The sequence below is a fragment of the Pteronotus mesoamericanus genome, unplaced genomic scaffold, assembly GCF_021234165.1.
Source record: "Pteronotus mesoamericanus isolate MK-2021 breed Mesoamerican mustached bat unplaced genomic scaffold, CSHL_Meso_final contig_220, whole genome shotgun sequence".
Taxonomy (NCBI): Eukaryota; Metazoa; Chordata; class Mammalia; order Chiroptera; family Mormoopidae; genus Pteronotus; species Pteronotus mesoamericanus.
The window spans coordinates 3322231-3336527 of NW_026555091.1; the positions used below are offsets into that span (position 1 = coordinate 3322231).

The 14297-nt window shown below is 39.6% G+C and overlaps 1 protein-coding gene across 1 annotated transcript in view; it reads left to right on the forward strand.

Annotated features, from left to right (window-relative positions):
- SEPTIN7 (septin 7) overlaps window positions 1–8204 on the forward strand; it is a gene marked incomplete at its 5' end in the record, with an annotated part of 53334 nt that extends 45130 nt beyond the window's left edge. The window contains 3 exons of the mRNA XM_054571310.1: window positions 2510–2645; window positions 6049–6188; window positions 7197–8204. Coding sequence (XP_054427285.1) covers window positions 2510–2645; window positions 6049–6188; window positions 7197–7236 — 316 coding nt within the window. The remainder of the gene's footprint in view (window positions 1–2509; window positions 2646–6048; window positions 6189–7196) is intronic.
- Window positions 8205–14297: the final 6093 nt, after the last annotated feature.

A 14297-nucleotide genomic window follows, 5' to 3' on the forward strand; every position in this document is an offset into this window, starting at 1 on the left:
ACATGAATTGCCTTTTTCCTCCCAAGGATAAATTTAAAAGAGCATTTTATAGATATGTTGTTACAAGTAGGAATATATATATTTAACTTTAAGACACAATTCTATCTGAATTCTAATTTTATTATTATTATTATTATTATTATTATTATTAATCCTCACTGAAGGACATGCTTATTGATTGTAAAGAGAGAGTAAGGGAAGGAGAGAGAAAAGGAAAGAAAAATTGATTGATCGGTAGCCTGTACACACCTGACTGGAGACTGAACTTGCAAGCTAATCTTGTGCCCTGACTGGTAATCAAACCCACGACCTTGCAGTTTCCTGGACAACACTCTAACCCACTGAGCCACATGGGCCAGGGCTGAATTCTAACTTTTGAAATATATTTCCAGTCTTGAACTATTTGTTTTCAAATATTGTTGGAGAATCTAAGTTGCTTAAAAATACATATTCAGTTCTTGAGACTCAGTTCAAAAACAGTTATTAAATTATTTCTTTTCTAGACTCCGGACAGTTTTAGGAGGTGGAAGAAGTGAGATTATAGACCTTTTCTGAAAGGCTGACAACAGTTTTGGACACTCTCACCAGAAAAATACTCCTATGTGTGCACACATGAACACACATATTTGGCATGTCATGTTAGGATATTCATTGACACTCTGCCCAAGAGATCTGAGACTATAGAGATGAGAAATATATTTCTAAAAAGGGATTCATCAGCTTTTATTGAAAAAATGGCACTTAAAACTTTGTTATTTGTTGACCTCACTTTTTGAATGCAGGTTCTTATTCTAAGTTAATGTTTGGCTTAGTTTCATTTTCAGAACTTCTGATTCATTGCTTAATTGTTAAACTGTACAGAAGGTTTGTGAATTTTCTTTTGGTGAAGAAATATCTATTAGTCAAATAACATTTTATTCTGACTTAACACTGACTGCAAAGACTTGTCATCTTGATCAGAACACCATATCACGTCTTTGTCCTTTCTTTTTTGCTAAGAAAGCAGCAGCCAGTGTCCTGCCCTGTTGGCTCTTGTTTCCTAGTTCCTGCATAGCTCTCTTGCCCTCCCTCCTGGTAGGGAAGAAGGTAGGGAAGAAGGGTGCTCTCAGGGGCAGAAGCATTCAGCTTCCGGAGGGAAGTCAGAACCTTCAGTGTTTGTCAAATTAGGATTAGTGACTAGCCTTGAAGTTATGGGTGATATTTAAGACCTGATTTTGTTTTTCAGCCATGATTTAATTTTTTAATCACTTCATTGAGATAAAATTCGCTGACTTAAAATGTAAAATTCAGTAGTCAAAGCCTGTTATTAACATGTTTTATCAACAGCGTCAGAAAAGAAGCTGCCTCTTAAGTTGTCCCAGTGTCGTGAATAGTTTTCAAAGCTCCTCAAAAGCCACAGAGCTTACTTTTCTCTGCTCCCTGGGACTGTAGCAGGTTACCCATACTTTGGCATTCTCTCAGGTCTATAAATATATTAGCTTTAACATAAAGCTCATGTGTATTGTATTTCAACATGAAAATTTTGAACAAAATTGTGCAGAGATTTGAGCCTGTGGACTTGTAATGTCAATGGAATACTGACCTACTTTTGTTTAACTAGCCTTGTATCTATTTTCTGGCATATCAAAAATAATTATCAAGGTGTTTATTTGCTTCTGATCCCACGTGTGTGTGTTTGTGTTATGTTTTATCACTGTGAACATCTTTAAAAATTAAGGAATGAAATATTTGAGTTAGGTGGAATAAATTTTCAAAAGCATGAAAGTTACCAAAGTGGACTAGAAATATTCTGTAAATCTAAATGAAGAATGTTCTAGGTTTTGACTGGTAGACATTTCCAGCATGTCATTTCAGTTACCAAAATAAATTTGAATTATTGTTAATTAATAGTATAATTGGAATGGCAGTGATTGTCTTAGAAGAAGAGATTATAACACTTGGAGATTCGTAGAACTAAAAATATCCTGCATATATTGTATTAACTTTATTAACTCAACTCCTTTTTTCACATTAAAATTTTGCTTAAAGTAAATACAAAATGAAATAACTTTCTTCGAGTTTTCCATTCTGTGAATATATTTTGGAATGCTTCCATTTTCCTTCCATGCTTTATTTAATGGGTCATCCTTAGATTTGATAAGTACTAGGTTTAGAGAAATAATCCCGCTAAGGTTGCCTTTGTTGTTTAGATCTATTTTCATAATAATTATTTCCCGGGGATTCAAGTTTAGATATGACATGTTTGGAAGGAAGTTCTAGATTATAAATATTTATAAATTTTAAAATTTCTAAAGAATTTTTAACACATTTGTGTTTGAAACCTCAAATCTGTGTTTGTATTATTTACATGGTGTGAGAATAATTGAAAAATTATTCTGAAACTTATTTACAAGGAACAGTGGAAATTTAAGGAACGGCATACAGCATGTCATTTGTTTTCATCACTCAGAGTTTTGTGTTAACTTTTTATTTTTGGACATGTAATGAGTATCCTTCGTGTTTGTAACAGGAGCCCTCTGGCACAGATGGAAGAAGAAAGAAGGGAGCATGTCGCTAAGATGAAGAAGATGGAGATGGAGATGGAGCAGGTGTTTGAGATGAAGGTCAAGGAGAAAGTGCAGAAACTGAAGGACTCTGAGGCTGAGGTGATCAACCTAGTATTTCCACTTCTTATGACAAGTAGTCCTTGTCAAAATAATATTGTTAATAAAATTCATAGATCATATAACCTTTCTATAAATATTTTTCCAAATTGAATATAATACCCTAATGTAATGAAGGGGAGAAAGGACAGCAAGCACTATATTTATAGTAAAATATATACTTCACTATGTAAGTGGACAAGAGTGTACTTAGTGGAAAGACGTAATAGTCAGAATACCTACAATGAATTACTAGAATGAACAAATTGTGAAAAATGAAATTATAAGTCATTCCATATAGTCAAAATAGGAAAAGTAAATATCAGAGTTTTGAGTGAATGTAAGAATAAAAGCTAGTGTTAGGGTAATAATAGATCAGACTTACTTGCATGTGCATGAGAAAAAAAGACCCTTTCTTAATTGACTATAGAGTAAACTACAGTCAAAGGGGAGAAGGTGAAGGAATGTGATATTCTTGTAGAGAAACTATGGGTAAACACAAAACAGACCAGTGATTGCACTATGAAGTTCTCTCAGCATAGATTTGTTATCACTGTGCTCAAAATTATTTTTACATATATGGGATAATATTAATGTGCAATATTTAAGGAAATTCAGATCTGTTCTCTTACATCCTTACAGATTATCTCATTGTTTTTGTAATTACTGCATAAAAAATACTGAAACCCTTCTTGATTTAATCCATAACCAAAAGTACTCTTAATCCAATCCATTAAGTAGACAGAATGCATGGAATGAGAAAAGTATTCAGTTTTGAGGAAATGTTTTTTTCACTTTAGAATTTTCTTATGTTACTGGGGTTTTCATGTAATCTCTTATTTTTTTAAAAAAGACTTGCACTATTTTTATATTTGTCTTAGAGTTAATTCACTGGGGATATGGAATAATTCCTTCTGGCTTGAGACTGCCAAGTAGCGCAGGACTAGCTTCCTGGAATCTGTTAAAATAAAATTTTGGAGATTAAATTTAGTTTTTTTATTTATGAGCCTGTTATTAAATCTAAATGAGTCTCTATCCCTTCACTAATTAATAAATAATTACTCCATATCAGAAAGGAAATAAAAATAGGAATCATGAATCTATTATCTCCATACTTAGATTTTCCATTGAAAATCTAAAAGTAGTTTAATTTATTTTTGATAGAAATATTTTAGGACCTGCTCCCAAGAGTAAATGTTATAAACAAATAATCATGAAAGTGTAGCCAAAGAACCCTTGAGTTTTTATGGCTGCTGTGAATGGTGAAAGCGAGTTTTCAGAAATGTGCTCTTTTGATGGATGGGGTCTTTCCTAGCATTGAAAGGACTTACCTGTAAAGAGATCTGGGCCAAGTTTTCCCTAATACCATAGCCATGTAAGTATGCAAATGTACAGGTGAAGAAACCTCTTTAAATTAACCTTGTTTAATACAGTTTTCTCAAGTTCACTTAACACTAGAAATACTCAAAGCACACACTGCTAATAACCAGCCATTCAGTGCATGAGGCATAGCACTGAGCACCTGTCATGTATTATGATGTCACCTGTCCACATCACAGCCCTGGAGGTAGATGTTCTTGTGCATCTCCCTTTCTCATGTGAGAGGAGGGATAACTTAACTTGGTCAGTGCTGCAGAGTTGTAAGCTGTTATTTGAATCTGTGTTTGCTTTTAATCACTGGACAAGTCCACAATCATGTATCCACGATTTCAAATCATAAGAAGCTCTGAACACTGCAAAACCAGACATAGAACTATATTCATTTCACTTGATGTGAATATTTATATATTTTACTGCAAAAAGATACAAATATATTTGAGAGTAGGTGCTACCTTGGAAAGCCCAAGAGGTGTTTTGTAAATATAGTATGTAAATCTTTCTAAGTAGCACTGTTTTTCTAAAATCTGAAAAAATGTGAGCTTTAAAACACACCCTACCTGCCCTGCAGGTTTTTTTGAGAGTGAGGGATTGTGACCTGTACTTTTACATACATACAAGTAACAGATATTTACATGTGACAGAAATGTAAAGGTAAGAATGATGAATACCTGTGAACCTACTCCCCAGTTTAAAATAAGGCATCATCAGTATCCGTCACCCTTCTTCCCAGCAGTAACTATTCTGAATTATGTGTGTTTAATTACCTCTCATTTGTTTTTAAGTAATTATTGACATTTCCCTCTTCTCCTGTTTTCTGATTTTTTTTTTTTTTTTTTTTTTTTAGTAACTTGTTTGCTATCATCAGGAAGATGTTAGCTCAAATCTGCTTAAATTTATTTTAGATGGTTTTGTTTTGTAGGAATTGAATGAAATATTTGCAATCGGAATGAATATGAAGTCACTTTTTGGTAAAAGGTGAAAGATTTATACGATCTGAAGAGAAACCAGAGTATGAAGTCACTTTTTGGGTTTACAAAATAATTAAACAAATTGTATGCAAAATTATATTATAATCCAAATTCAAGATGTTAACACACCGATGTAATATGGTCTTTAATAGAACATAATTGCTGCAACATCTGAAGAATTTGAATAGTTCTTAGGTATTCGGTATAGTTAGATTTAATCTGATTTTTCTTATGACTGTTTTCTTCAGAAGTAGGTTGACTAGTGTTTAAATGAAGTTATTTAATGAACCTTCACATAAGCTCTTTGTTTCTGCAGTTACTTTGAATGAGTGTTTCCCAACTTGCAGCCAGCATTCCTACCTTACTTCTCAAAGTAGGAAGAACCAGCTGCATTAAAGTCACTGGGGCATGTTGAGAATGCAGATTTCTGGACATCCAGAGACTCTAATTTGGTTACGTGAGGTCCAGGATTCTATGTTGTTAACAAGTACTCTGGGTGATTTGTAGAACACTAACATTTGAGAACCATGTTTCAAATAAATCAAGGAACCTTACCTTGATCTTGGAACTCTTTGGTCCTTATCCCTCTGCTTTCTTTCCACTTGTCTCAGCTTTCTGAACTTGGAATTAAGAGACATGCTCAAATCCTGGTTTCCTGCTACTTTGTGGCTAATGATTATGCCAGGTGACTTAAACTCTCAAATGCTTGCTCATTTATACAGTGGGAGGGAGCAGTTGTGTCTTCCCTGCTGAGCTTCCTCCATGTTGTGAGTAACAAAAAATAAGACAGGTTAGGCCTGTTATAAAGTGCTGTACAACTGTAAGCTTGTTACACTTTTTTTCCTTCTCGCTCAAGATTATACTCTTGGGTCAATGACCTTTTCTGGGGGTGGCAAGTCCTACAGGAAGAGGAATTTCAGTGCTTTCCAGATGGTACTCTGAATTTATAGCACAAAAACTCAGTGCTCATACTTCTAACAAAAATTAGGATGAATAAAATATACTTCTGCTCCTGAGTTCTTAACCAGTTTTATTTTATATATCATGCTGTGATTTAGCTCCAACGGCGCCACGAGCAAATGAAAAAGAATTTGGAAGCACAGCACAAAGAACTAGAGGAAAAACGTCGTCAGTTTGAAGATGAGAAAGCAAACTGGGAAGCCCAACAACGTATTTTAGAACAGCAGAATTCTTCAAGGTAACTAATATCAGGATTTCGAAAAAATGTGTACATGAATGTTTTAAAGAGGTATTTTCCTATTTATTTTTAAAACATTTTAAAAGACATCACCCACTATCATGCATCTAAAACACAATTACTTCATGGATAAATATTTTTATATAAGTAACTGTTATCTGTCTGACATAATAGTAATTTTTTTCACTGCATTTTCCATCACTTAACACTCTTCATAACTATAATTTACTTGCTTCATAGCATTCTCCCCAGTTAGCTCACCATAATCAATTTCTTACCTCCTCCCTCCCGATTGTTGGACATAATGGTTATGTTCCATTTTGGGTGAGCATATAGAGGACACTGCTGAAAAGATCTCTCATACATTACTTGTGTTGAGTTATTTCTTTAGAATAAAATTCTTAAGATAAAATTTTTGGATATCTAATTCCTAATACAGTTAATAAGTTGCTCACTTTTTATTTATTAAAAAAAACCCAGTAATATTTGTACCATGGGGTTTTTTCCCCCTTCATTAGTCCCATTTAACTGAAAAGTTGAATTGCTCTAAGTATTCTACAATTTACTCACTGCTAAACATTCTCAAAATTAGACATTTGTTCTCTTAGCTTTCTCCCAAGGAAGAGGAAAATATGATTGTAAAAGCAAATAAACGCATTTCAGAATGGTAATGACAAGAGGAGAAAAGGATACCCTGTTAGATGTCAGTTGATTTTTTCTTAAAATTTGTGTTTTATTTGAGAATTGTTCTCATATATTGAAAATGAGGTTTTGTCAGATACCTACTGTACTTATCCTGGAATTGTGTCAAATATTTGATTGTCTAAGGCAATACTATTAGGGACTAGCGCTGTCCTCATTTTTCACTCCTAAATCTTTTAATTTTTCAAATGAAAGCATAGTGTTTGAAAGTTTAACGCGGTTGTAAATGGGTTAGCTATTGCTACCATATGTTGTTTATAATATATTCAGTCATTCTTTTTTTCTTTTTTTTTTTAAATCATTTAGAACCTTGGAAAAGAATAAGAAGAAAGGAAAGATCTTTTAAACCCTCTATTGACCACCAGTTCGTATTAGTTGCCAATATGCCAGCTTGGACATCAGTGTTTGTTGGATCCGTTTGACCAATTTGCACCAGTTTTATCCTTAATGATGGATTTAACAGCATGACAAAAATTATTATTTTTTTGTTCTTAATGGAAATTAAGATGCCTTGAATTGTCTAGGGTGTTGTGTACTTAGAAACTAACAGCTCTAAGTACCTTTCCTACATTTTCTTTTTTTTTTTTTATTAAACAGATGTCTTCAATTTAATGCAAGAAAACATTTTACTATTGTACAATCATGTTCTGGTGGTTTGACTGTTTACAGGATATTCCAAAATAAAAGGACTCTGAAAGGTTTTCACTGAGGATAAATTGCCATAATATGATACAAACTATGCTTCTCTATGATAATTATAATACAAAGGTTCCATCCAATACAGCGTATACAATAATGTAATTTAGTCTAACACAGTTGACCCTATTTTTTGACACTTCCATTGTTTAAAAATACACATGGAAAAAAGAACGTATATGCTTACCATGCACCTAGAGCTTTTTTATAACAGCCTTTTTTGTTTGTTTGTTTGTTTGTTGTTTTGGATTCTTTAAATATATATTATTCTCATTTAGTGCCCTCTTTAGCCAGAATCTCATTACTGCTTCATTTTTGTAATAACATTTAATTTAGGTATTTTCCATATATTGGCCCTGCTAAAATAGAATATAGCATCTAAAGGAAACTTTCCTTTAATTCCCTTTTTACACTTTATGGTAAGTAGCAGGGGGAAAATGCATTTATAGATCATTTCTAGGCAAAATTGTGGAGCTAACGACCAACCTATTTCTATCTATGTGCAGTCTCTTTATTTTACTAGAAATGGGAATCATGGCCTCTTGAAAAGAAAAAAAAGACACCATTCTGCTTTTAGCTGTATTCATATATTGCATCTCTGTATTTTTTTGTTTGTATTGTAAAAAATTCACATAATAAACAATGTTGTGATGTAATAGAGTGTGGGTCTTAAATATTCTACAGTTGCTACACAAGACTAGAATATGTTTGGGAAGAAACTTTTCAGCCTAAAGTTGCCTGCTCCACGATTGCTGTTCCCCCCTTTTTTTTTTTTTTGTATGTTTGTTTCATTTAGAATGTGTATGTGTTGATTTTCTTATGGGATGCAGTGCCTCTCGGCTCATTACTATCTCTCATTAATGATATTTCTCTGAGGACAAATCCCAACTCATTCATTAGGTAAACGTTATTCTCCAGAAACTGGAAAGAGGGTGATAAAATTTCTTAAAACCATTGTCAGATTATGGAGATTTTAACATAATGCTTCACATAATCGTATGTTAAGTGTAATGAATATACCAGTTCATTATCTTAAGAAGTTTCCCCATGTCTGCGACTTAAAATTAAGGATCCAAGTAGGAATTAACTGATAATTCTGATTAGTTAATATTTTTGTTTACTTCAGAGGCTGAAAGATTTAAATAAATTAGTATGCTTGAAAGATACTATTGCTTTTTAAAGATAGATTAAAAGTGTAAAATATATTTTAGGAAAATTACATTATAGAACCCTGACTGCACGTGTAAGTTCCCCAAGGGTACTGTTTTTTAAGCAGATTTTTATGGAGCATTAAAAACATGATTTAAGGATACTTCAGTAAACATTTATCCTTATTTGATGACTATCGCTAGTTAAAAATTGTCTTAGAAAATGTTTTGTTACCTAAAATGCTTTTTTTGCCATTGGACAGCATAACAGTATGAAAGTCTTTTAAAAGTAAATTGACTGTTATTCCAAGACCAGAATCAGACACTCAGGAGTAACTATAGTAAATATGCAGGGGGTTTTCATTTGTTTTCATTCTTACATTAAGAGAGAATGGGTTTAATTTCTAATGAAAAGTTTTGATTTTAGGGAGTTATGAATAGTGTACTTCATTTGGAAAATGCAAAATGAAGACATTTATGTGGACCACCTGCCTAACTGGCAAGATTCTACTGCGTCTAGAAACTGGTTCTTGTTCTGTATCTTGTGATAAACACCTTCACTCTACCATCCCAGTGAAAACTGTCACAGATCTGTATCCGTATCACGCCTAAGGTTTTCCTTGAACCTGATACGGAAGCTATGCAACTTCACTGGGTCTTTGGATTGACTTACGGCTTTTCAAGTATATTGAGGGCTATTTTTGCCCTAGGCCCAAGGATCTCTGAGAACTGCTGCCGCTGATTGTCCACAACACCTGTAGCGTTCAGGAACACGTGAGGGAAGGTCAGCAAACGGGCAGTGCCCAGCCCCCTTTGTCAGGAGCATCATGTAGCTAGAGGAGCTCATGAACCACCGTCTCTGATCGGGACTGACCAAATGAGCACCAGTCCCAGTGCAGTCTGGGCACGGCATGGTAGAGTATTACTGCCACCCAGTGGAATGAGGCCTGGCTGTTCCCTTATCAAGTTCACGAGTAACCAGAAGCTGATAATGAATTGGACATGTGCCCTATTTCTGTGTAGCTCAGTTTGTCATCTTGGAAGCTGAGGAGACACAGACTCCTGCGTCTCGGAGCCATGGGCTCGTCACGCCTTATGCCTTCACGCTCTCGTTCTCCGTACCTTTCGTGCTGATAAAATCCTCTTGGAGAAAGTGACCTAAGAATGTGGAGGTAAGGGCGTAGGAGGTGAGAAAAAGCAGAAAAAGGGTAAGGTGACCTGGTAATGCAGCAAGAGCACAAGGAGTGAGAGAAAGTTGAGTGCTCTCCTCAAGCCCCAGTGAATTATCTAGCACATTCCACTGCGGAAGCCGTTGATGTAGGTAATATGTAGGTTTGTTATAGTCAATTCTTAAATCCCCAAGGACGTCCTGGTGAAGACTGCTATGTGTCCTCTCTGATGTGAAAGGAAAAGTTATTTGCCACTCAATTGAAATCGCTTCTAATAAAAAGCTTGCAAATGTAAAGAAAACTCAGTGTATTTCATTTTCCCTCCTCCTTTTGTAATAATGGTAACTACCCATTTATTGAACACTGACTCTGTGCCAGGCAGTGAGCTAGACAGTGTATGTGCATTATCTTCATTTAATCCCCAGTGGGTACCAAATAATCCTTTCTCAGAGTGGAAACAGGCATGGGGATGTTCAGTGGCTTCTCCAGAAGGTTGGGGGCGGGGGGACCGGCAGAGCTGCCGCTTGAACAGGCTTGCCGACGCCAGGGCCTCCGGGCCTCAGTCATGCCGCACGGCCACGTGTGTGTGCTAGAAAACACGAGCCATCTAGGTTCGGATCCCGGCTCTGTGAACAGGGCGTGTGACTTTGCCCTTCTGAATATGTGTTCCTTCAGCTGTAAAATAGGGCCTCACCTCCCTTGCTGGTTTGGAGTGAAGGTTGCTTGTGACCGCAGGTGTGAAGGGGTCCGGGCTCAGGCGATTGCCTTTGACTGTTGTGTAAGTGCAGGTCAGAAGTGCTGTTTTCCCCACTGACAGGCGATGACTCATTTTCGGTGAGTGTGTGGTGCTGCGGCAGGTCTCTAGGCCTGCCACTTCGTACACAGCTCCCATTGGAGTTACTAAATGAGGTACGCCTCCGCAAAAGGGCACACCATGGAAATGTGGTAATTTGAGGGAAAAGCAGGGGGGGATTTGTGGTGCAGGTAATGGGAGTTACCAAAAAATGTCATTTATTGCAAATAACGCTGAGATGGTTTATCAGAGTATCTCTGCTGAAAACCTTGATGCTTTTGCAGCAAATCAGGTTCCCATGATTCATCCATAGAATGTACAAAGTTTAACGTCAACTGTTTTCAGCAGAAAACGGGGGTCTGACAATTTCCTGTGTCCTTCAGAAGCCTTTGAAAGCTACACAGGAAGAATGAAGACCATTCTTGGCCTGAACATTTGCCCCAGGGGGTGCTGGGCCCGGCCAAACAGCCCTATATTAGCAAAGGAGGGTCACATGAAATGAGACCTTGTTCTGCACCAGACTCTGGAAGGGTAGCCTGAAACCCCCCTGGCCACACAAGTGCTATTTGAGATGCGGTGCTTGTGGACCCGCCGAAATCTAATGCTGCTTAGGCTTTCTTTCGGAAATCCTCCGGGATGGGGAGACGGAATGGCTGACACCTCTGAGGATGGACATCTGTGGCATAAGTGGGGGGGGGGCAGACAGAGGAAGGGGCGGTGAAGCACTCCCAAAAAATGTCAGTTTTTTCTCTGCCCCTTCGCAGCAAATGAGGGGAGCTGCTTAGCCTCCCGGTGTCCTGGTGTGCTGCCCGGAGCAGCCATTCACCCACGATATTTACAAGGAAACCGCAAAGCACAGGGGCCCGGTGGGCGAAGCGCTGGCTCACGCAGGCGTGGACGGTGCCATGAACTTGGCGGAGCAGGGACATTTTTTCCCTACTTTATTCTGCTGTCTTTGAATTTCACTGATCTCTTTCCTATTTAAATATATGCTCCACTTGACTGTAGGTGCAGAAAAGTGTCCTGTGTCTTGGACAAGCCAGTTGAAGCATTTCGGCAAACACCGGGTGAAGCGAAGGGTTCGCTGGCCCAGTCCCCGTTACTTTCACAAGCCAAAGGACAGACGTTTTTGGGTTCGGGTTGGGAGGCGGGGAGCTGTCGATGTTTTGCCTTGGGATAAATCTCATGTGTGGTTATACAAATCTGTGGCGTAGTGTGGTTTACCTTCGAAACAACAACAAAAACATTGTTGAAATTAACATCTCAGGAACACAGTTCTTTTCCTCAGACCCGAGATAAAGTCCTCCTCAGGCCTTCGGGTGGCTGGGTACGGGCACTAGGAGCAGAGGTCGGCATCTTCTCTCGGGAGCCTGCACTTCCTTTGAGCCTCGTTAGGCCCCGTCCCTCCTCGTAAGGAGCCTGGAAAAATGCACTGAGGCCAGCTCAGCTGCTGTGGCTTCGATTCAGGCGGGGTGGCCCGATGACCGATAAAGTCCTCAAGAGCGGGGCTTTCTCTCCGGCCTGAGCCGTGAGGACTAAGGTGCGCGTCCTACCAAATGTGACCGTTTCCACAACGTTGAAATGGGGAAGGGTACCTGTTTACCAAGGGAGAGAACACTCACTTGAAAATCTGCGGAGAAGGGAACAAAAATCAGAAAAGCACGGCAACGGCTCTGTTGAGTACCTGCTGTGGGCCCGATACACTGAGTAACTGTGGATTCTCAGAGCTCAGAAGCCTGTGGGCGCTGCTTTAACCCCTTTTGGGAAACAAGCGGACTAAAATCGCAAGGGATGAGTCTATGACATTTGCATTTGCCATCCATTGCTGCATGTGAAGCAAGAGATGCCCCCTAACCTTGGTAACCAAGACATTCCACCTGTAGTGGTGACACCTGTTATCTCAGTTTCTGCAGGTCGGGAACTCTGGCTGGGGCTACAGACTCCTGAGGGTTTGCCTGGGGCACAGGGGTGGAGGGGGCTGCTTCCCTCGGGCCACTGGCAAGTGGATGTCAAGAGGCCTCAGCACTTGGCCACAGGGACCTCTCCGTAGGGTAGGCTGAGTGTCCTGGTGACTGGCAGCTGGCCCTCTCCCAAAACAAGCCATCCGAGAGACAGCAGGGTGCAGGCCCGTGTCTTTCAGGACCGTGCTTTGGAAGTCGCACGATGTCGTTTCTGCAACATGCCCTTTGCTGCTTATGCAGCTCAGCCCCGTCCACCATGGGAGGCGGCTACACAAGGAGCTGCAGTGCCAGGGGCGGGGCGGGGGGGATGGGCTGCGTGCACATTTCATCCATTTGCTGCTTGACGGACAGTTTTTCACTCTTGCAAATAAGGCTGCAAGGGAACGTTCTATACACAACTTGCACAAATATGCCAGGGTTCTGCAGGCTCCTGTGTCTATGTGAAGCCGGCCGGCCAATGCGCGGCTTTTAGCGCCCCGCCCTCTGTCGGGGTTTCTGGGAGGCATCGTGCAGGATGTTTTATCCCCCGCTGCCTTCCCGCCCAGACCCGGCTTCCCCACAGGCCTGACCCACAGCCTGCAGGCGGGCACCCGTACAGCCTTTTTTGTTTTTCTTTTTTTAATTCTTTTAAAGGTTTTATTTATTTTTAGAGAGAGGAAAAGGAGAGAGGAGGAGAAATGTTGATGTGAGAGAGAAATGTCAATCAGTTGCCTTTCGTGTGCTCCCCTACTGGGGACTGAACGCACGACCCAGGCACGTGCCCTGACAGGGAATTGAACTGGTGACCTTTTGCTTTGCGGGACGATGCCCAACCTACTGAGCCACCACAGTTAAGGCCTGTGCAGTCTCTTGACTAGAAAAGAGAGTGGCATCTCCCGCCGCTTTAAGTTTGGAAATCCTCACAGAAGAGCTGCGATAGGCCCAGTATGGTGGGTGGCACAGACGTGGTCTATGAGAGAACGAACCACAGTGAGCCAGACACGCTGCACCCCCGCAAACACATCTCCTTCTAGGCATTATGGGTAAGTGCAGTGCCAACTACAGCCAACGTGGGCCTTCGAACCAGCCTGACCCACCCACAGCCCACACCCGCTCCGGGGCTGACAGGTGGGCTGTCCTGTGCCGGCTTCGCAGGTCCGCGCCCGGCCTGCGACCCTCTTCCCCCGCCCGGGCACCTCCCTCCGTACTGGCCGCCCGCCCCGGGTGTAGGTTCACCAGGCCCTACCCTATGGGCCATGGATGCACCCAAAGCCCACATCCCAACCCCCACCCCACCCCTAGGCTGGCTTCCTGCTGACACCCCCAACAGATTGTCAAATACCCCTGCCCCATTTGTAGATTTTTAGCGAACACTTTTTTATAATTCCCAATTTTGGCAAAAAGTGCTTTTTTCTGAACCATTTTTGAGTCATTTGCAGCCCAATGACCCTTATATTAAATATGTAGGTGTGTTATTTCCTAGAAACAAGGCAATTTTCATATAATGGCAGTACGAAATCAAAATAGGCAATTTACCTAGATTTTTAAATGAGATTTTAATAAAATTTAACATGTGTACCTCCCCTTTGCCACCCTACCTTCAAATATGCTGCATTGTGGCACAAAGTCCCCAATTCTGGCCAATGCCCTTAAATTTTCCT